Here is a 22,772-nt window from a genome sequence, read left to right on the forward strand (position 1 = left end):
GCCAGAAGATCTCCAGTGTGTGGGCCCTGGCTCACCTGAGGTTGGCTCCCTGGGCCTTCTGTTAGATAAACAAGGCCTCTTTTCAACTCTCTTTCTCTCTTCCCCGCCAGAGTCCGTGGACAACTGTCCCAGCAACTGCTATGGCAACGGGGACTGCATCTCTGGGACCTGCCACTGCTTCCTGGGTTTCCTGGGCCCCGACTGTGGCAGAGGTGAGACCTGTGCATCTACGTGCGATCCCTACTCTCCTGGCCCCGGGGGTGGGCTCACGTCCTACTTCTCAGAGCAAGCGCAGGACCCTGGGCCACCTCCTGCCTCCCATGAGAAGGGCCCCCCAGACCCATTCCTTGGAAGCCCCGAGGGGAGGGGGGAGTCTGATGGCAGAGCTGTGGCTGCATCAGTCCCATTGTGCCCAAGGGTGTGACCGGGGAGGGTCGGGGCAGCCACAGCAAACCCCATGTCTGTGGAGGGGTCAGGGGAAGTGGCAGTGGTGGTCCTTTTAAAAAGTTGATTTCCCTTTTGAGGAGTGCTCAGCCTTTGCCAAGTGGCTTTGGCGGCCTTTTTATGGTGGTGGTGGGGGGAGGGGGTGTAGGATTGTTTCATTTTGTTTCTTTGATTATGGATGTATAATTGACATGTGCCAAACGGGCTTTGCCAGTCACTTCACAAGTGTGTTCTCTCTGGCCTTGTGGCGGGGCCTGTGTTACTGCGCCACTCTCACCAGGATCTTTGCTGAGACCACCGAGGGGAGGGGTTGCGGGGAGACTGCTTTGCTCCACACAGGACCCCAGTGTTGCCTCATATTTGGGCACAGACAGTGCTAATGATGACCACTGCTGAGATGGCTAAAGGCTGATCATGATGTGCTTTTGGCCTCCATTTCTGTGAAAGAGGTACAAGGGCAAAGGTCACAGGAGCTCTGTAGACCTGAGGCTTTGGCACTCCTCTCGGGAAACTGAAATGGCCCCTTTCTTTGGTCATCCCATCTCTTCACTCCTTCAGGAAGCATCTGCTTAGTGCCCTTTTAGGGCTTGTCCCCGTGCTGGGGGCTGGGGCTAGAGCGCTGAGCGAGGCCCAGCCCAGGAGCTGTCAGTCTGGTCCAGGAGACAGACAAAGAAGTAGACAGTGACAAAGCGTCATTAGCAAATGAAACACGCTACAGCAAGGTTCAATTCAGAGAGCGGCTGTCTCAGCTTGGATGCGACAAGGACCAGGAAAGGCTCCGTGGATGGGGTGACATTGGAATCCAGACCTGGCTCTTGAATAGTCGTTGATCAGTGGGAGGCAGAGATGGTTTTTCAGCGTGCCCGGCAAGTGCCATGACATGATGCTGCTTGGGAGAGACTAATGCGGGAGAGACTCGGTCTGAGACAGCAGCGCTGCGGCCCTGAGGAGCCACAGCGAGTACCTGCTGGGTACCGCAAAAAGGAAAGAAGCCAGGTGGGGGCCGGGGGAAGGTGGTGCCGCGAGAGGAGATGAGTCATTCCCTCTCACAGGAATCACTGTCTCATCCCGTCTGCACTTACACTTGAGAATCACGTGTAGACAGCCTCATCGTGTCTCGGGAAGGCCGGCAGGCACTTATGGCACAGGGCAATATAATTTATTTTTATATAGTGTCCTTCATACGGATGATTACAAACCACTCTATGCTAAGAGGCAGAATGGGAAGATAATACTGTAAAGAGCCAGGTTGAGCTGAGCTATTCTCTTATGGGGACAGTAGTGTGTGGGGCTTGAGTGGAGCCTGAAAGGCAAGAAGGGCTAAGAGTCGCTGGGTCGGAGAGATAGTAGGTGGCGCTGCAGGTGGGGTGCAGGGAGCGAAATGGAATGCTGTGAGGAGAGTGCTGGAGGAGAGACTGGGGCAGGCAGGAGGCCTAGACGCTGTCTTTCCCAGTAAGACCAAGCATCAGGCTCCTGGCCCCGCTGCTGAGCTGCACCCATAGTCCAAGGGGGATGAAGGAGAGCAACGTTCAGCGGGTGCTGACCCCACCGGGCCCTGCCCAGCACACCCTAGCCTACAGTTCCACGTGTGTTTAAACTGGAATAAAATAAAGGCCGAGATGCAGAGAGATGGGTACCTGTGGGGATTGTGGCAAAGCACTTGAGGCTCTTGGTCTGGCCTGCAGGCCGAAGGGAGAAAGGGGCAAAGGCAGATGGGCCATGCCAGGCATTGATTGATGCCAGACTTCCCGTGCTGTCTCTGCAGCCTCCTGCCCTGTGCTCTGCAGCGGGAATGGCCAGTACATGAAGGGCCGGTGCCTGTGCCACAGTGGATGGAAGGGCGCCGAGTGTGACGTGCCCACCAGCCAGTGCATCGATGTGGCCTGCAGCAACCACGGCACCTGCATCATGGGCACCTGCATCTGCAACCCTGGCTACAAGGGCGAGAGCTGCGAGGAAGGTAGGACCACGGCGGGTGGGTGGTGGCGGCACCCACCTGACTTTGGGACAGGCCAGTGCGCAGGGCTGGCCTTGGGGGAGCAGCTCCGCCCTAAGCCAGGCACCCCCCGCAGTGATAACTGACTTAGTGGGGAGGATAGGCATATTGGAGTCCTAGCTGGTGAAGGAAAGACAGGGTTGTATGTGGGGTACTTACTGTATGCAGGCTGTGTTCTAGAGGCCTTAGATCACTTGGCCTCAAACCCAGTAAGGTGAGGTGGTTACCTCTGTGTCATGGTTAGGGGAACCAGGTCTCAGAGAGTCACAAGACCTGCCCAGGGTCACACGCCTGGAAGTGGCAGAGCTGGGTGTCTGGCCCCAGAGCCCAGATTCTCTCTCCTCCCCTTTAAGCTCATCTTCTCTCCATGTCTTAAGTATGAGTCTGTTACAGACCTTCAGATTCTGCCTTCTGTTAGCACAGGCCTGTGTGTGTGTGCATAGCTCATAGGTACTTGTGAGTGTGTCTCTCTCTGACATAAACTGTGCAGCGGAGGCCAGAAAGTGAGCTTCCACTTTCACAGTAAGCCAGTCCTTTCCCAGACAGTCTCATCTGGTGAGAAAAGTGAGCATCTCTGGCCCAAGGACGGGCAGCGGCAAGCCCATGGCCATGGAGCTAGCCAGCAGCGGGCTTGGGGCTAGTGGGTGGCAGGGCTGGGGCCCACCCCATGTCTTCTTACTTCAGAGCCCTCTTTTTTCTTGCCTGCATGGGATTTGTAGGTGAGAAGGGTCTTATTCACAAGCAATATAGAGTGGCTTTTAAGAGTGCATGCTCTGGGATTAGATATAAGTTTGAGTCCTATTGTGCCACTAACCAGCCTCACTACTCTCATCAATAAAATGGGAATTCGTTCCTCAGAGGGCCATCATATGGATTGAATTAAATGACTCATATAAAGCATTTAGCCGAGTGTCAGACACATAATAAATGCCCCATAAATGTTAGGTCTTTTTTTATTAGTATTATTATGGGGACAGTTGAAGCCCATTTCCTGCTTCACCCCAGTCACTTTATCCAAGGCCTTTGGAAACCAGGTGGACGTCACTGTTGCGACTTGGGGACAATGCTAATGGACTTCCCTCCCGCTGCCCACCATCTAAGGCGCTGGAGTCTTCACAGCGGATGGAAGAGGCTCCAAGGAGAGCTAGCCTTCTAACCCATTTGGGATTGATCACATAGGCCCCTCTCAAGGTATCATTTCTCTTAAAAAAAAAAAAAAAAAAAAAGAAAAGAAAGAAAGAAAGAGGAAAGAAAAGAAAAGAAAGAGAGAGAGAGAGAAAGGGGGAAAAGGGCCCACTTTAAAAGAGTGGGGAACAGGAAAAGATTAGTGTCTGAAAAGCAGCGCCTCTCCAAGACAGGCTGCCTGTAAACCCCAAGTGTGCCTGGAGGTCCTGATTCAGACCTATTAACTTTGATGGGGATTACTTCGGGCTGTCTGAGAGAGGAGGAGCGCCAGCCTCTGAAACAAAGGAACTTTGCTTTCTCCTCCGACAATGGTGACCTTCATCTGCGTTCCCTTTTCATTTTAGTCACTTGAGGTGAGGACCCTAAGAAGAAAAGGAAAACAAAGAGGAGATTCCTCTTGAAACAGTGGGGTCACCCCAGCCTGAAGCCCACCGGGCCGTGTGGGCTAGGGAAAGCACGCTGTCCCTTCCCCAGCTCCTCTGGCTCCGGACAGTGCCCCAGCAGGCAGGCTTACTTAACAAAGAGGGGAGAAAAAGTTGTTTAGCTCTTTGATTTACGTTATCTATTTGAAAAGAGATGTTTTGACTCCTTTCTTTTCTGAGGACGGCCATCTGGTACTAATTCCTTATATTACTTATGTTTCCTGGTGAAACATCATTGCACAGCCCTTGTGTTTATAATGGGGGCTTCTAGGGGCCTTGGCCGCCGCGCCGCCCTACTCCTCTCCGTCTCCTCCTCCCTCAGCTCTGTGCTGACGGGTTTTGCCGTGTTTATAAAACATCAGCTAACAAGCTTATTTTTTCCGTCTCTCCCTCTTCTTCTTCTGAAATTTATTGCCTCATATTTTTCAAAGCCCCAACTGTGCCGACAGGAGGCTTGGAGGGGGTGGGGGAATGGCAGAAGAGAACACCTTAGGCCTTTTGCAGTGCAGAGGGACACTGTGTTTTGGTTCTGAAGAGCATCTCGGAGCTTGTGTGATCACTGGAGCAGGGGACATTTTGGGGGAAGAGTTGTGTTTGCCGCTTGGCCGCGAAGGCCTCCTCATTTTGTTAACGGGCTAAGCTTCTGCCAGAAATTTGGGCTTGAACGGCGAGCTCTACAAAGGAAAGCAAAACAAAACAAAAGGTAACTGGCCCCTCCTCTAAGCAGAAGCTCAGTTAGACTATCTTCTACACAGCGTTCAGCCCACTTCCCCAGCAGCTTCTCCGCTACTCCTTCAGCTCAGAACTCCGCCACCGCGGGCCGGCTCGGTCTCCCCTCGTGACCCATGGCTCTCGGGGAAACAAATGTCATTTGTGAAACCGTCTTGCTGCGGTAGAAGGAAGATAACTTTCATCCCATCCTGGGTTGCCATCGCCCCAGAGGCCCCAGAAAGTGAGGGCAGATCCTGAGTCTCCAGAGGCCGTCTCTGGCAGAGCGTCACAAGTGGCCCAGAGAATGGCCGTCGGTATCGAGTCAGCAGGGACAGCGTCCTCCCCGCGCCTTCCCCGCGCCCTACCAGCATCCTCCTCCTCACTTGGCCCGTTCAACTGAGCTGTCTTCTCTTGAGTTGTGGTCCTGTTATCAGTACCTTCTGGTCTTCATTCCCTGCCTGGACCGTCTTCTGAGAGTGTGGGATTCGCTTTGCTGGTTCCTGGGTCCCTATCAGACTTATTGTGTCTGAGGAGCGGGGCTGTGACGCCGAGGGCCTCTTGCTAAACTTGGCACCCTCTCGGCTTGCTCGCTAACAGGGCAGATTTATAGATTCAACCTCGAGGGTGCCTCAGAGACAGCGTCAACACAAAGCCAGGGCCCAGGCACTCCCAGAACGGGAAATTCCTTTATGGGCCTCGGGACAGGAATTGCTGAGCCGTTTCCTGTCAAACTGGAAAGCGCGCTGGATCTGGGGAATTATCATAGTAGCCTAATGGGCCAGAATAATCCTTCTGAGATTCCAAGATGTGAGGCCAGTCATGAAAATATATCACTGTTATTATTTTTATTATTTTTAATTACCAGGAATTCCAACGGGTCATGCTTTAACCATCGTGAAGTGGTGTCCAGAGACTGTGAGAGAAGATTCTTTGCTTTCATTTGGCTTTATTAATTCTTCACTTTGTTCTATTTCTTTTTTTGCTTTGTTTCATTTTTATTTCTACTTTTTAACCACTTACATCTATATATATATATATATATGTATATATGTATGTGTGTATTTTTGAACCAGTAAGATTACAGAAGAAATAGCAAGAGATGTCTACCAGGAAAGAGTGATTCAAATTTAAATTCCTCCACTTACCACTGTGTGATCTTGGGCAAGTTATTTAACCTCTCAGTGCTTTAGTCTTCTCATCTATGAAATGGGAATAGTAATGGTCTCTACCTCAAAGAACTATCATTAGAGTTAGCTGAGACTGTGTACTTAAATGACTGAATAGTAAAATACGGCCCAGAAGAGGGACTACATCAGTACTAGTTGTTATTATTATTACTGTTACTATTATTCTCATGATTCTGTTTTTAGCAAATGATTGCTCCTGACTTCCAACCTTCTGAAGTCGCATTTATGTCATTAAGTTGAACTCCTTTTCAAGACCTAAAAAGTAGAAGAGCTGTCCTTGATAGGCCAGCTTTCAGACAGACACTCTGTTCCCAGAATGTGGCTGTTTGTACAATCTCTGTCCATTTGTGTCTGTGACTTTAACATACTCAGGTCAGGTTTCCCCATCTGTTCTGCAAAAGTCAATATGTGGGTTATAAAATTTACTTAACATAGGAACGTCATGTCTGAATTATAAATAAAAGCACCTCTGACCAGTTTACCCAAGTCATGCCACTAAATGGCCTGATAGGATGGAAAAGTAATTTCTTGGTGACAGTTTATAGATCACACGGTCCTTTCAAATCTTCAGTGTCCTCATGAGCAACCAAGAGCAAGATAATTTTGACATGGGAAGTTTGGAGGAGGTACGTGAACTTGACGGTCATCCTAGAACCAGTGCCTTTGTCCCGTGACCCTTGAACCTAGGACCTCAGAGAGACCCTTGAACCTAGGACCTCAAGGATCAGATGCCAACTTCCTTCCTGTGGGGCACAGGGTTTCCTCCAGAGGGCTTCCTGGAGGAAACTGACCACACTCACTGAAGCACTGTCAACCTCTTTCCAGCTGCTGCATGTGGCGGCCTTACAAGGACACCACTCTCCCCTACAATTGCAAGAGGAACAGAAATCCCCTCTTTCCTAAAATGAAACACAGATCTCACAACTTTTTGGTAGAGTAGGACCAGCCTTTGCCAACTCTGTCTTTTCTCTGCTGCCTTTTGCACTTTTCCGTGTAAACTGGAGCCATGTGATAATTTGGCCCTCAACACTCTCCTCCCACTTCGCTGTGCAGGGCCTTCCAGAAGATCTCTGGAAGGTCCAGAAGGTCTCTGTCAATCTTGTGCAGCCCCATAGCTAAAGTTTTGATTTAGGAAAATCAGCCCCAGTAACAAATATTGGCTTCAGAATCAGACAGACCTTCTGATTCCTCTCTGGCACAGTTAATTGTGTGGCCCGACATAAATTATTTGCTTCTCTGACCCTTAATTTCCTCATCTGTACTTCACTGGGTTATAGAAGAAATTGAATCTGAAGATACAGGTGAAGCCCTTCCTAGAATGCAGGTACAGAGCAGGTAATCCACAGTGTTACTCTTCTTTCTCTATTTCTGGGTTGGTCTCTTAAGACCACATTGACCTTGGGCTCTAGGAAACCTATGGGGGTTGCTTGGCTGTGAGCTATAGCTATATAGTTCACACACTATGCAAGAAAAAGGTGGGCGAAGACTGTGAATATAATTTTGTGGGGTTTTTTAGAGGTTTTTTTGTTTTGTTTGTTTTTTTTCTTTTTTTACTAAGTTCAGTTAGCCAACATCTAATACGTCATTAGTTTTCGATGTAGTGTTCTATGATTCGATGCTTGCATGTAACACCTAGAGCTCGTCACCTCACGTGCCCTCCTTAATACCCATCACCCTGTGACCCCATCTCTCCACCCACCTCCCTTCTGCAACCCTCACTATATTTCCCAGAGTCCAGAGTCTCTCACGGCACTGCGTAATTTTGAATAGTCATTGAAATGTTTGCCCTCTGGAAAGTGAGGTTTGAAAGTTTGTGTTAATCACAGACACTATGGGAAGATGACAACATCTAATGGAATTTAAATGCAAAATAAATTCTCTTTTTAATTAAGGAATCTCTTTCAGTCCCACCTTGGTAAGACTGTACTATGAGGTGGTAAACAATGATAGTTTATTCGACAGAGATCTCTTGAGTACCTCCTATGCTCTGAGCTCCGTTCCAGGGGCCGGATACAAAGAAGGGAACAAAACGAAGCCTTGTCCACTAACCAGAGCAGTTACTGCTGACAGAGCAGGCACAGGGTGCCATGCTGACACTTGAAATATAGTTCTTTCTTTTTTTTTTTTTTTAAAGTAGGCTTCACACCCAATGTGGGGCTTAAACTCATAACCCTGAGATCAAGAGTCATATGCTTTACCAACTGAGCCTTCCAGGTGCCCCTTGATAATGTAGTTCTCACTCTGCCTTACAAACCAAGAAGTAGGAATTTGTAACCACTGAAGTTTTTCCTCCTTACTCTAGCTAGTGGCTCTTCCGCAGGAAATCCATGACCTCTTACCAGGGTAAGGTAAATGGAGTCGTTCACTTAAGGAAGCCTACCTTTGCTGGTCAGGTGCTCACCGATGTTCTCTCTGCTCCATGTCACAGTGGACTGCATGGACCCCACGTGTTCAGGCCGGGGTGTCTGCGTGAGAGGCGAGTGCCACTGCTCCGTGGGATGGGGAGGCACCAACTGTGAGACACCCAGGGCCACGTGCTTGGACCAGTGTTCAGGCCACGGAACCTTCCTCCCAGACACCGGCCTTTGCAGCTGTGACCCAAGCTGGACAGGACACGACTGTTCTATCGGTAAGTGTGGGGAAAAGGGCACTGCGTGGCCAGAGGAAGGAGCTTTCCACCAGAACATATTTGCCATTCATTCCCCGTCAGTGATCTGTCCCTGTTCCCAGTCATGCAGTGGGGTGGGGGGTGGCGGGTGTGGTGGATCAGGGCTCTCTGAGTGCTTTTCTTCTTCCCCTGAACTCCATCCTTCAGCACCTATACTTTTTGATCAGCAAAGGATTCAGAAATTACTCTTCACATCATTCCTTACATAGTGATGGCCTTGAGCATGAAAACATGGCCCTGTAACCATGTGAATTAGAATACTAGATTGAAATCTCATCTCTCATGTTACGGTGGTCATGCCTAGAGTCAAGGCCATAGGGAACAGTGTGCCCAGCCGAGACCTGCAGGAATGGGGCTTTAACAGACTCAGGTCCAGCAGCGTGGATGGCTCCGTCAGTTTAGTGTCTGGCTGTTGATTTCTGCTCACATCATGATCTCAGGGTAGTGTCATGGAGCCCCATGTCAGGTTCCACACTCAGCACCGAGTCTGCTTGGCTTGCTTAGGATTCTTTCTCTCCCTCTGCCCCTCCCTTCCTCCCCCAACCTCTCTAAAAAAATAGTGGGGGACTTAGGGGCCAGCTGTCACACCCTTTGGTTTCACCCATTCATCTGAACTCAGTCAGAGCTCATTCAGGGTTCTCTGTGACCTGATCCCCACCTGCCATTCTGGCCAGATTCTCTGCAAGCCAGTGTGTTCCATGAGGATAGCAAACATGTCTGTCCACACTACACGCCCAGGACTCAGCATAGACCTGGCCTACAGCAGCTGCTTCATAAATATTGATGAATGGGTAATGAACACATGGAAGAACACGTGACTGAATGTGTTCTTCATTGTAACGTTCAGTTCCTGTATAGAGGGCTTATACGTGGAACATTCAAAGGATCGTTACATTGCCACCCTGCTATTCATAATCCCCTTATGATGTGTAGACCCTCCCCAGATGAGGGCTGAAGGAGAACACATGTGAATCACCTAACCCAGTACTGGGATATGGTACATGTGTTCACTTCTCAGACCTCATTTCAACAGGGTCCACTGTTTAAATCCACATGAAAACCCTGTGAGAAAGGTATCATCACCCTGGCATACCGATCTACATAATGCTTTAATCAGCCAATGCTTTTGAACACCTAGTGTGTACTAGACACTCTTCTAATCAGAGATACAAAGAGATAAGAATGTCCCTTATCTCGGTTGAGCTTCCAGTGAGGGAGACAGCAAACAAATGAAGAGAAATAATGATAAAGAAGCTTAGGCCCAGAAAATTTTTCAGTAATCCCACCCAAGGACACATAGCTAAAGAGTGGCAGCATCTTCAGCTGTAGGGTTTTTTTTTTTTTTGTTTTGATTTTGTTTGGTTTGTTTTTTTGTACTTAACATCACTTTCTTTACACAGCAATACTATTTAAACAAAGTGTGGGTCAAATTGGCTCATTCCATTGCATGTTAGCAGTCCTTTCTGTGATCAGGAAAGAGGGCTGAGGCCTTCAGCAAAAATGAGATCCATGCAGCATTTGTGCCTTTGGAATACGCGGAACTACCCTGCCCCATTGCACGGAGGATTGGTGTTCAATATCCACTCTGAATTGGACTTTTATCCTTGTTTGTAAAGCTCGTGTGAAGACATGATTGCAGACACAGATGCGCAGGGTCTTAGGAATAATTCTTTTTATATAGCTCCATTTATGGCGATATAATAAATGGTCCTCTCAGAGCTACACTGGGTTGTATTGTTTGTTACGTGGCTGCAAAGCTTATTTATGATAGGTATATAACTGTCGGTGCATTGTTAATCCCCGATGAAACTGCACAGCCTTTCATCGGCAGCAGGTTTAACTTTGGGTGAGATCACCAAGTATTCTTTAGTTGGTCCTGCAAAAGGAGACGGCAGACCCATTGGAAGGGAATTTGACTAGAACCATGAGAGCTCGTCTTTCTCAACTCTGTGTGCACCACTCCCCATAACTGGTGTCAAATGTGTGTGTGGCCTCACGTGCAAAGGCAGAGGAGTTCCAAGTGATGAGAAGTGTCCCTGAGCCCACCAAACCTTATTTCAGACTCTGGCCCTGCTACATCCTAGTTATAACTCTGGGCAAGTTCTTTCCCCTCCCTGAGCTGTAAAATGGAGGTGGTGACAGTCCCTACCTTCTGGGGTTATTATTTAGAAAATTATCGTGTGCTGAATTATTTAAGACGATATTCAAGAAGCACTTAGCATGCTACTCGGCTCATGATATGGGCTCGTTAAATGTTAGCTGCTGTTACAATTATGATTAAAAACAGCCTCTGCTGAGAGCCCTTGATATTAATGAAGACATTTGATAGAGGCAAGATGAAATATACCCTTTCAGAAATATGGATTTGAGTTTTTAAATCTCCAACCTACAGCTGACAAAAACAGTGTCATGACTGCCCACCTGGCCAGGAATGTCAAAGCTGCCTTCAAAATTACTGTCTCACAGGGCAATAGTAATAGTAGTTTGTGTTTGTCGAGTGCTTCCCAGCCTACAGAGATATTTCACACACGCACACGCACCCCCACAACGACAGTCCTGTGGGTAGAGTGACTGGGTAGAACATCACCTGGAGGCTCAGGGTGTTGCCAGGCTCACCTCAGGCGCACTGGGGCCTGAGGAGGCTGGCGGCCAACCTACAGTCTGGGGCTCCAGGCCTCACCTGCAGCCCAGCACCCTATGTCACCTCCCTACAGGCCACTATTGCCCTCAGCTGTCCCTTCCCCTCCAGAAACCAGTCTGAAGGCTAGTGAAGGCACATGGAAGGTGCTTCTTTCTCACCACCTGCCCCAGGTACCTGCCTGGGCTCGGTCCCGCTGCTGTCCCGGGCTAACCGTGGGGCTCTGGTGAGGTACAGGCTTTTCTCCACTTCAGTTTCCTCATCTGAAAACTGGAGGGAATAGTGTCTCCCTCATGTGACGTCAGATTACAGAATGGATGCACGCACATTGAATCGTGCCTGGCTGGGATGCGCTTCACATCTCTCTCCTACCCCCTCTTCCTAGTGCACTTTCACAGAGTGGAAGCTGTTTGACAACTATCGAGGTTTTGTTTTGTTTTGTTTTATTTTAAAGATTTTTTAAAATTTATTTGACAGAGATCACAAGCAGACAGAGAGAGGGGAAGGGAAGCAGGCTCCCTGCTAAGCAGAGAGCCCAATGCAGGGCTTGATCCCAGGGATCATGACCTGAGCTGAAGGCAGAGGCTTTAACCCACTAAGCCACCCAGGTGCCCTGAAAACTATTGAGTCTTTGCTGTGACTGATCCAGAGCTGCCTTATTGACTGGATGCTGCTGAAGCTGGGGGGCTCTCTCTATGTTCAGGGGGTTAGCTGTAAGATGGTGGGACAGGCACTGGACTTTGTATCAGAAAATCTGCTCCCTGCTAGTAGAGTGGCCTCGGCAAGTTGCTTAACCTTTTCTCCCATCCCCCACCACAGTTTCAAGGTAAAAATCCCTCTGGGATTGTGGTAAGGATTCAGTGAGAAAATGAAGGTGAAGTGGTTGACGCTGCCGTATATGGCCCAACTTGGACCCCCGCTGAGAGGCTGCTTCCATTGTATGATGTGTGTTATTGGCTCCTGGCATGGTGGGCCTGGCGCAGACATTGCCCAGGGCCTTCCCGTCAGGAGCTGCAGGCCGGCGGCTCACCTGAAGTGCTCCTCTCACCATCCGCTCCGACTGTGGCTTTAGGGTTGGCAGAAATCACCACTGGGCCCTCATAGGAAGGAGGGCCACCTCTTCTGAGATGAAGAGACATCTTTCTGTTTGGCCCGGGGAACATGATTTAGTGAAAGCAGCTGAAATCAACGTGCCCAGCACTCCACAACCAGCCTGTAATGAAATGTGAGCTGCCAGGTTCCCCAGCACTTTGCTTGTTTAGGGAAACAGTGAAGTCAGATTTTCTATAAGGGTTTACTCAGACCCCAACTTCCCAGCAGCATGGCTTCTGATCTCAGCTCAGAATTCCTCCTGAAATCCTGCCTTGTTCATGTGATACTCCTTCCTGACAAACAGCATAAGACAACTGCTGGGACAAATGCCTATGGCCTGGAAGAGTGCTGGTTATGCGCCCCACCCCCCGCACACCGGGGTCCTTGACTCTGGACCCAGTTGGACTGGGCTCTTCCAGACTTAGAGGGAGATGGCAGCAGTGATGATGGTGGTGGTGATTCCTAGTGCTGGGATTTTCAGATGGTGAGGAGCTAGAGAAAGGAAATGATTTATCCAAAGTAACTCAGCTAAGCAGTGGCAGAGTTTGAAGTAAATCGAGGAGCTCTGGTTCTAAGTCCTTAGCTCTTGCCTCAAGCCGCCTTTCCATCCAAAGAGGTTTCCTTACAAGGATGGAGCATTATTTAAAGAGCCAACCACTTTTTAGTGCTTACCCTGTACCAACTACTGAACTAAGTGCATTATAACCATTATCTTAGTTAAGGTTCATATGAAAGCCATAAAGAAAGTATTCCATTTTCTGGATAAGGAAGCTGAAGCTCAGAAAAGTTGAATTCCTTGCCAGCATCCCCCCATCAGTAAGTGGCAGAGTCCAGTGCAAACCACATACGGCTGTGGTACACTTAGCAAGAATCTGTAATCTTGCCTCTCTCTGGCCAAGCTGTGAACTCCAGGAGGTCAGGATCTACCAGTATCCCTAGTATGGGGCCTGATGGGGTTTAGTTTCTCAGGATTATTCAATAAATGACTTACCCAGTGACACTTCAGAGAAGAAGCTAGAGGCTCTGTCCAGGAAGAACCCAGCACACGCCCAGTCTAATTTGTTCTCTAAGGCCCTCCTCCCCACCCCTGTGTGCATCCTTGGACATATACCCACACATATACACGCACACACAGGCATGCATGCCCTGCAGAGCTAAAACCCTGGGCTTCTCTCTCAGTGTCCAGACCTGGCTCATGTTAGTTTTGTGTGCCTTGCCAGCCAGCCGGAACCCCTCCTGGACAAGAGTGGACACCATTTCACCTTCTTTGACCCATCTTCCCCGGGGAGCACCATGGCCGGCCAGACACCTCCTCAGCCTTTGCCTAAAGTGGTTGCTCCCAAGCAGCGCTGCTGAGAACAGAATGACTCTCCCCAACAGCCCCAAGTGCCTTAGTTGGATTTTCTCCTCTTGGCTCTGAGCTGCCTTAGAAAAGGGAAGGAATTTAATCTCTCCAAGATGGTCCTTACAAGTAGCAACGTTTACCTCTCTTTCAGAGCTTAATGACTCCCTGAAATTCTGGGCTCTTTGGTGTTTTCCAGGACACCATTTCAAATGTGGTCACTTAGACCCACCGTTTGCCCCTCTGCTGGCTCTCCTTCAGGGCTTCCTTCCCCTCCACCCCAGGCTCAGTCCTCAACCTCATAAATTCACTCCTCATTTCCACTGCTCTGTGAGCTCTCTCCAGTCTTGTCTTCCATAAGTGACTTTTATGTGGAAGGGCTCTCTCACGAGATTTCATTTCTTTGGGGGAGTTCTGGCCCCCGGAAGCATTACATGGCAGAGATTCTGCCTGTGAAATACCCATGCTGGTGGTTTATGATTCTTATCATTTCATCTCAGTGGAGTTTCATGGAGTAACAGGTGGAGATTTAGAGGCTGGGTTTAGAGGTAGCACATGTAGTCAGAAAGAACTGTGTGGGATTTGGAATGGGACCAAGCTAGATTTTTAAGACTGAGCTTATCCAAAGAATATGGCTAATGATACCTGCTTGGCAGGGTTGTTTTTTCAAATTAGCTTTAATATGTGTGTATAAAATGCCTAGCATGGTGCTGGCATTCATTAAGCACTCAATAAATAAAGTGTATATTCTTAGAACTTGTGATTAAATCTCAATTAGCCAAACAGTCCTTAGACTCTTGCAAATTTAAGTCTGAGAACAATTTATATGGTGAAGGTTCTGAGCCAGACCTGGACCTGAGTCCATGCAACCTTGAACGGCTTGCGTTCGCTCTCAGCAGCTCAGCTTCCTTGTGGTTCCTAACTCCCTACCACCCCTCCCCCCAGCCTATCACCGGTCATCAAGTCTAGATGAAGTTATTAATGTGCTGACATATTTATCCCCAAACAATAGCACAAGGGCCAAACAGCATTAACATCAGTTTCCTGCCAGATAATGAGCTTTCTGAGCTCGAATCCAGGGAGGAGCACAGCCTCCACGAGAAAGAGAGCATCCCAGAACAGCTCCAGACCTGCCCTCTGCCCCTGAGAGTAACAGACATCCACCTCATTCACTAGTGACCCTTCCTGGCCTCCCGGCACACTGGGTGCACCAAGGATCAGGGAGTTTCAGCTCACCCAGGAGGCGACACCTAGTTAGGCAGCATGATAAGAGCTCTGACTGATGTGTGTTTGTGGGGCTTGGGAACACAAGGGTAGGAGCAGTGACCTCAGCCGGAAGACAGGTGAGAGCAGAAGCTGGGACAGTCTTTCCCCCGGGAGAAGACTTATAAACTGGACCATTAGAGGGAATCTGAAGGTGGGGAGATCCAGGCAGAGGGAACAGCGTGCATAACAGGAACAGTGTGTATAACGTACACAGCTGTGCAAGAGCATCATCTAGAAAATCCTGCCTCTGACTGGAGAGTAGTAGCCATGGGGGTGGGTAGAAGAAGTAAGACCAGAAAGGTAGGCAGGATTCAAACCGTGGTGTCCACTGAGTGCCTTGCTAAAAATCTTGGATTGAAAAATTGTCCAAGGGGCACCTGGGTGTCTCAGTTGGTTAAGCAACTGCCTTCAGGTCAGGTCATGATCTCTCAGAGTCCTGGGATTGAGCCCCTCTCCTGAGGTTCCCTGCTCAGCAGGGGACCTGCTTCTCCCTCTTCCACTCTCCCTGCTGGTGCTCTCTCTCTGTCAAATAAATAAATAAAATCTTAAAAAAAAAAAAAGTAAAGCAAAATAAAATAATAAATAAAAATTGTTTAATGCACACTGAAGATTTCCCTGTCAGACTTCATGTCAGACCACCTCCTTTGGCTCAGCTAAACCTGGACTAGGTTCCCCCTTCGCTGAAGGGGGACCTTCAGAATTCAAACCCAGACCCTCTGAGCTGCTGATTTCCTCTCTGTTCCTCTTCTCCCCTTCAAAAAGAAACACCAATCCTAAAGCATAGTTAATAACAAATATGACTGGCTAGATAGGGAGCAGAAAAGCTCTGTTTTCAAACTAAGTCACAGTTGACAGCAAAATAAGCCCAGTGTTTTAAAAAAAAAATAAATAAATAAGAATAAGCTGAACGTAGTAACAGGGTTAAAAAAAAAATAAAGCTCTAAACATAGCATTTGCATTAGTGCTAAATTTTGAAAATGGTAATTCAGTTTTATTTACGAGGAAAATATAATTACATTTAAATTTGAGGGAACAGAATTTAATTCTTATTAATGACAGAAAGACTGAGTGAGATGCTTTAATGCCAGAGAAATTGTCTTATGTTCATGGATGGGAGAGAAAATTAGATTCAGCGTGGAGCATTCTCCCTGCTACAAGTCTCATGTGTGTAGCCGGAATTGTTCCCTTTCTGAGAAGCATTAGCTTCTCAGCCCAGAAAGCACAGCACTGACATCCAATTAAACATCAAAAGGAAATGATCGGGCCGGGCTATTTCTGTATAGGTATGTTACGGAAGAAGAAACCCAAGGTTAGAATTTCAGCAGAGGAATAATATCCATTGAGACTTGACATTTCCTGTACCCCGTTCCCAACAGCAAGTGATAGCCCGAAATCAAAGTTCAGAATAATAAATATCTGAGAGATTGACACTGAGGCAGAGAAAGAAGAGGAGGTGTTAGAAGGAGGCAGAGAAGAGCCCACTGGTTGTCTGGGATGGAGCGTGCAGGTTGAGACACAATGAGATGGTCAGCTCCTAACATTTAATCAAAAACTGGGAAACTGGGCCCAGACAGGCATAGTGCTAAATAGTGCCAGAGTTAAAGGTTGATAAACCAGAAGCTGGCAGCTTTGTAATTTGGTAGAATTTCCCCTGACAGCCCTAGAACATTTTCTATCAGAATTGGAGCTCTTCAGTATGTAAATATAAGCCCTCCTGAAATTGGGCTTCAGATTCGGGTTTCTGTTTGGATGTCCAAGCTGGTGACTTGTACACAATCTCCAGTTGTCTTCCTGAATCAAACTGCTGCTGCTATATAACTTACAATTTTAAAATAATAACTACTCTTTGAATGGAAATTTGCATTTGCATTTACATTTTACAGAGCTCCTCCTGTATGTGCATCATGATTTATTCAGACAACAAATACATAGCCTCTGACCCTGGAGATGGGGCCCAGGGATCCAGAGTTCAGAGAGCCTGAGGGATTTGCCCAGAGACACTCTGGGAAAACAAGGATTCAATGCCTTCTGTCTCTGGGCTCAGAGCCCATGTTTATCCCCTGCATAGCTCTCTCATTGGCCATTGCCAAGGTTTATGCTAATAATGTTGATGAATCAAGTATGAGGTTCATAAGGTTTCGCTGCAGTGGATGCCACGGCAAAGAGCCACATAAACTGGATCTTGACCATGAGGTACCAGGCAGTACTGTAGGGGCTCAAGGAAAAGAGTGATTGTTTTCAGCCAGGGGGAATCAGGGGAGCTTCCTGGAGGAAGTGGGATTGAGGTGGGTGATGGAGGTTGGATTTGAGTTGGCAGAGAGAGAGAGACGGAAGAGACAAGCACTTGAAGCAACCCATTGTAGAAGTCAAAGATTTGCAATTGGATACAAAGATGCAACAGAACATGGCATTTTCCAGGAAAGCAGTAGTTTGGAGTGGTTTTGCTTAAGATATTTGTGGCACCGGGGTGCCTGGGTTGCTCAGTGGGTTAAAGCCTCTGCCTTAGGCTCAGTTCATAATCCCAGGGTCCTGGGATCGAGCCCACATCGGGCTCTCTGTTTGGCAGGGAGCCTGCTTCCCTTTCTCCCTCTGCCTGCCTCTCTGCCTGCCTCTTTGTCTCCTTGTGATCTCTGTCTGTAAAATAAATAAATAAAATCTTAAAAAAATAAAAAGATATTTGTGGCACTAGAGAGATGGAGAAGAGGTGAGGGAAGTTAGCAAGCTTTCAGTCATAAAGGGCCTTGAAAGAGTTTAGGTTTTATCTGTCAGTGGGGGCCACTGAAAATTTTTAGGCAGAATGTGCTTTGGTGAGGTTTGGTTTTGGAAAGCTTACTCATATTGACATGTAGGTGGAGGTGCCAGGGACATACATAGGTGGAGGTATCCGGAAGCAAGTTAGATAGGTGAGCACATGTCTAGGGTAGAGAGAAGGGCCCTTCACAGAAGGATATCAGGACCAGGGATCTTTGGGAAGAAGACTGAACATCACTATCTCTTCAGCTCACCCTCTGGGTGAGCGTGCCCTCTCAGTGGGGTTCGGGCAGCATTCCAGCCCATCCTGGGGATGTTGTATGGCTTCTGTGCTCACCAGCCCTTTCCTCCCTAGTTATCCTTCTGCAAAGTCAGACCCTCTTGGGAGGCCTCCTTCAAGCTAAGTTTGAACTCCTCTAATCAGGAAGCCAGATACGCTGCAATTAAGATGACTAGCAGTGGCTTACCACTTCCTGTGACAGGTGCTTCATAAAGCTTGAAATTCTGGTCCCGGGGGAGTAGATGTAGAGACCGCTGTACACCAACATCCTGGAATCCACTCTTCTGCTTGGTTCGAAAGCACTCCAAGCTCCTCGAGTGAGGTGAAAGGCCATGTGGTTTCCAAGGCTCATTAGCTTTTTGCCAACTAGAGCTGTGGTACAGAGCAGGGCTGGGAGCAGCACTGACCCTCTGGTGAGAGGGATGGAAGTTGAAAAGCACCCGAGAGTGGCTTGGGTTTGGCCTCAGTGTCAAAAGGAAGCTAATTATCGTGAGGAAGTTGAAGTCTCCTTTCCTGTATCTTCCTCTCCTTCTGGCTCCCTCCTGAAACCTGCATTGAGACTAAAAACCATCCACCCAATTTAGTGAGAGAAGGAGGGATGGAGGTGCTGTGTTAAAACATATAGAGATAGCTATTCATGGGAGAGGAAGGTAATTTACTTGGTGCTCCTTTACACGTGTGGGTAGACTTGAGTTCCTCGAGGGTAGGGATAGTTTAATATCATTTCTGAGTCCCTAGCCTCTAGGGGTATGTGGCACATGGTGAGTGCTCAGTATATTTTCAAATCAAGTTTAGGGTTCTGGTAGATAGGAATCCTTATCACCATTATAGAAATGTCAAAGCTAAGGCTCAGAGGTGTGCTGGGTCCCTGGGAAGGAGCAGACCAAGCTCTTACACCAGCATGTGTGACTTGAGCCTCTGTTTTATGCAAAATGGTAGAAACTTACACAGTTACATGGATGTAGTCAGAAGATACACTTCCTGTGTAAGACTCCCCAGGGAATGTAGAGTTCAGGCTGGTAATGGCAGGGCTAGAGAGGGAACACTGGGAGACTCTTACCTTGATAAAGGTTCACATCAAGTGCTTTGAGAAGGCAGGAGGTGAAACTTTCCAGCTGGGCCACTAGAAGAAGGCTCCAAAGAGGAGGACCCAGAACTCAAAGCCAGTGTATAGTGAACATGGAAAGATCGAGGTGCAAGGGGAACCCAGACCGTGGAAATAGCTTGTAGAGAGGCACAGAAGAGGGACCACAGAGTGGGGGAAGCACCCCCCCCCCGCCCTTAGCCATTTGTCTTGCTGGTCCCTTCCACGACCATTTCCTAAGGAAGCCATCAAGCTCTTGCTCAAGTGCTGATGTACATGTCCCTGTGGGGCAAAGGACAGGTACTTCTCTCTCAGCCCTTGTTTTCCTGTCTACGGAATGACTAGAGCATCTCCAAAGTGTCCTCTCATGTCCTCACAAAAACTGCTCCTCTAAGTTTTTCTCCTTATTTTCTCTCTTACTCCTAAACCCATTCGAGGGAGATCCCATGCCCAGAGGCAGGCCACTTCCTGCCCAGTGCCAACTCCCTCCTTCTCTGTCATTTTCCCCTGGTTCCACAGTCCTTCGCCTCCAGCTGTTCTTCAACATCTGCAGCCCCCTTGTCTCTGTCCCTCTCCCCACACCCACCTTCAGAATCCACAGCCATGCCAGCCACTCACCATCTCTCAGCTTACAGCCCACTTCTGAGCCCTGGAAGCCAAATCATGAACCATGTGCATGATCTTCAGCCTTTCCTGGGCCCTTCCAGCTGCAAGGGAAATGTCCACATCTGTCCATCAGTGGAGATTCCTACCTCACTGAGAACACGGAAGCCATTGGTGAAGTGCTTTCCCATTACCCTGGTGTGTCCCTTAAACGTGTCTCAGCCTACATACTCCTCTCCAGAAGATGAGGTACCTGAACAGTGCTGCCCCCCAGATTATGCTCCAGATCTGGTTCTCCCCTGCTGCTAAGGGGCAGCTCAGTTATTCACATCATCCCCTTGCTCTAAACCCTGCCTTGTCCTGGCTCTTTGCAGCCCATGAACATGATACAGTTGCCATACAGTATTTACTCTATAAAAGATGTGTGTGATAATAGGCACATTACATGCTGTTCATTTAAGCCTCCCAGATGAACCCGAGATGTTAGTGTATAAACCCTATTTTGCAGATGAGAAAACTGAGGCACAGAAGGATGAAGTAACTTGTCCAAGCCACAAGATTGGCTGGCTGGGTGATGGATAGATATATGGATGATGGATGGATGGATGGATGGGTGGGTGGATGGATGGATGGACAGATGGGCTGTTAGATGGCCTGGTGACTAGAAAGGTGGTTAGATGGTTAGATAGTTAGGTAGATTGGACAGATGGATGTGTTGACAGACAGATTCAGGATAAACAGACAGATAAACAGACACACAAACAAAAGGCAAAGTACTTAGTAGGTAAGCATTGGGTCAGTGTGAGGAGGGAGACTGACTGATTTCAGAGCACCTGTAGCTGGGGTGACAATCTCATACGTAACTAACAGTCATGGGAGTATGTCAGATTACAACTGAGCTCTTCAGGCTGGTCACGCAAGGCACAGATCGAAAAGCTGTATCAGTCGTAGTCACCTTTCACTCTAGTTAAGTACCTTGGAGCAAGTCCATCTCTTCACGCGGTTTTCTCTACTCCAACGCAGGAATGAGAATACCATTGCGGGGCTGTTGTGAGGGTGTCATGGGATGGTATTTGTGTGCCACCAACAAGGGTTCTCCATGTCCCCTTGTTTCTGCTTCATAGAGTGTCTTGTGTGGCTTGGACTTAACATGGAGCAGGATTTCAGAGAAATTCCCCAGGCTGTCCACTCACTCCGATGAGTTAGTGAAGAAACAAAATCCTAGCAGGAATCATCTAAGATTATTTAACCCTCCCTTAAAATTTTTTAAGGGCATTCTAAGGACCTCAGGTCCTAAGCAAAATAGAACAATTTTCCCTATTATCCCTTTTAGTGCTAAATACAAACTTATTAAAGGACATCCCAGGAGGTCACATGGGGCCCAGACTCTGTTTGCCCTGCCTCAGCTCCTTGCTCCCCAGGAAAGCCCACAGATCCTTGGGTGGGGACCCCTTCCATTCCCTACTTATGGCAGTTTTGAGCATCCTTCCAAGTCGAAGAAATTTTATGAGAAAAATATATGTAAGTCTGTCCCTTTAGGGGAACGCCACAGCTTCCCCTACCAGCTATTTTAATGAACAGGATTGTAAAGTAAGTCCAGACAAATTAAAACGTAGCTGCACGAGGTCCCAGGCTTCATCCAGGCTCATATGGGGATTAACATTTAATGAGAGGAGCCTGGGGCAGTGTTTCCCCTTATGTATGCGCTTTGGGGCTGCAGTGAACCAATAGCCAAATCTTTTCTCTTTCCCTGCCCTTTCTCACTTCTTCCTCACCTGCCTGCTCACTTCCACATCATGGAAGCAGAATGGGTGTGAGGTGGGAGGTAGCAGGAAAGAAGGTGTGCGTGTGGGAGTATGGGCTAAGACCCTTAAGAATTACAGAGGTTACAGAAGAGTTTTTTTAGGAAGGTTAGGCACAAAGGAGACCGAGCCCTGTGCGAATGTATCTAACCAAATAAATTTTATACCATAGGGCCCTGAGACACAGTTGAGCCCAACTGACATAACACTTATGTGAGGCTTTTTTTTTGTTAATTCATCTATTCTTTCAACAAATATTTATCAAGATGTCATGCTGTACCATGTCTGGTGCCCACTGCGAGGGAACCAAGTTGAGAAGAAGCTAGAGCCTGCTACTAAGGGTGCTCCTAGTCTAGAGAGAAGACAGACATATGTACCCCAGTGAGGCAGGGCAAAAGGCAAGATGTTTGGGCATGGCTTTCCCTCAGAGAAGAGCTAACTTATTCTTGGGCCTGACCTGGTCCATCTCCAGGGTCCTGTATGGTTTTTTAGTCAAGAACTTCACAGGCTCAGAATTAGAATGTTAGGGCAGCTGGGGATTTTCACCTGACTGGAAGAGGAAGCCAAGGCTACAAATACAAATGGCTTCGAACTGGGCTTTGATGGTCTTGGCTGATGGTACCCTGCAGGGCGACTGGAGAAAGCAGACCTAAATCTCCAGGCTGCTTACTATAAAAGCTGGTGTTTTGCTCTTCAGGAAGATAGCTGTCTGCTAGGTGAGGGGCAGCTCTGTTGATACAGGATATCTTAAGTCCTCGTTGATGGATCATGTCTATAGCATAAATGACACGGGGCCGTTCAGATATACCCTTTTCTTCCATCATCCCTTCTTACCTAGTAGGGGACTTTGATTACTCTGCTTACTTTGGGCGTGAAGAAGTATGGTTCAGAGAGACTGAATCCTTAATTCTCCAAGGACTCCACAAGGACCCAAGGAAACTAGGGAGTCAGAATGTGAGCCCAGGTCTACCCTATGGATGATATTCTCTATAGGCCTTCAGAAGATTCCTCTCGGGGCCTGACACCTCCAGCGTTCCTCCAGTAAGCTCTGATGTTTATCATGTGAAGGTTGATGGGCATTGATCAAGTGCTCACTTGTATCGGGTATGTTCCCTAAGTCAGAATTCACCTCTGACGTTCTGATGTCAAGCCAGTGCATGAGCCGCTATGCCTCCCTTTCTCTTGCACAAGAATCTGTGTGTACAGAACTTACTGTACCCCAATCTGTGTGCTGGGCACTCTGTAGAAGTTTCACTTCTGCCCATGTCAGCTTGCCTAACTGATTGCTATTGTGTCCGCCT

At 48.1% G+C, this 22,772-nt stretch overlaps 1 protein-coding gene across 1 annotated transcript in view; it reads left to right on the plus strand.

Annotated features, from left to right (window-relative positions):
* TENM4 (teneurin transmembrane protein 4) overlaps window positions 1–22,772 on the plus strand; it is a 721,609-nt gene that overhangs the window by 573,215 nt on the left and 125,622 nt on the right. The window contains exons 14-16 of the mRNA XM_059187848.1: window positions 111–212; window positions 2,210–2,404; window positions 8,374–8,574. Coding sequence (XP_059043831.1) covers window positions 111–212; window positions 2,210–2,404; window positions 8,374–8,574 — 498 coding nt within the window. The remainder of the gene's footprint in view (window positions 1–110; window positions 213–2,209; window positions 2,405–8,373; window positions 8,575–22,772) is intronic.

This window comes from Mustela lutreola, chromosome 1 (genome assembly GCF_030435805.1).
Source record: "Mustela lutreola isolate mMusLut2 chromosome 1, mMusLut2.pri, whole genome shotgun sequence".
Classification (NCBI taxonomy): domain Eukaryota; kingdom Metazoa; phylum Chordata; class Mammalia; order Carnivora; family Mustelidae; genus Mustela; species Mustela lutreola.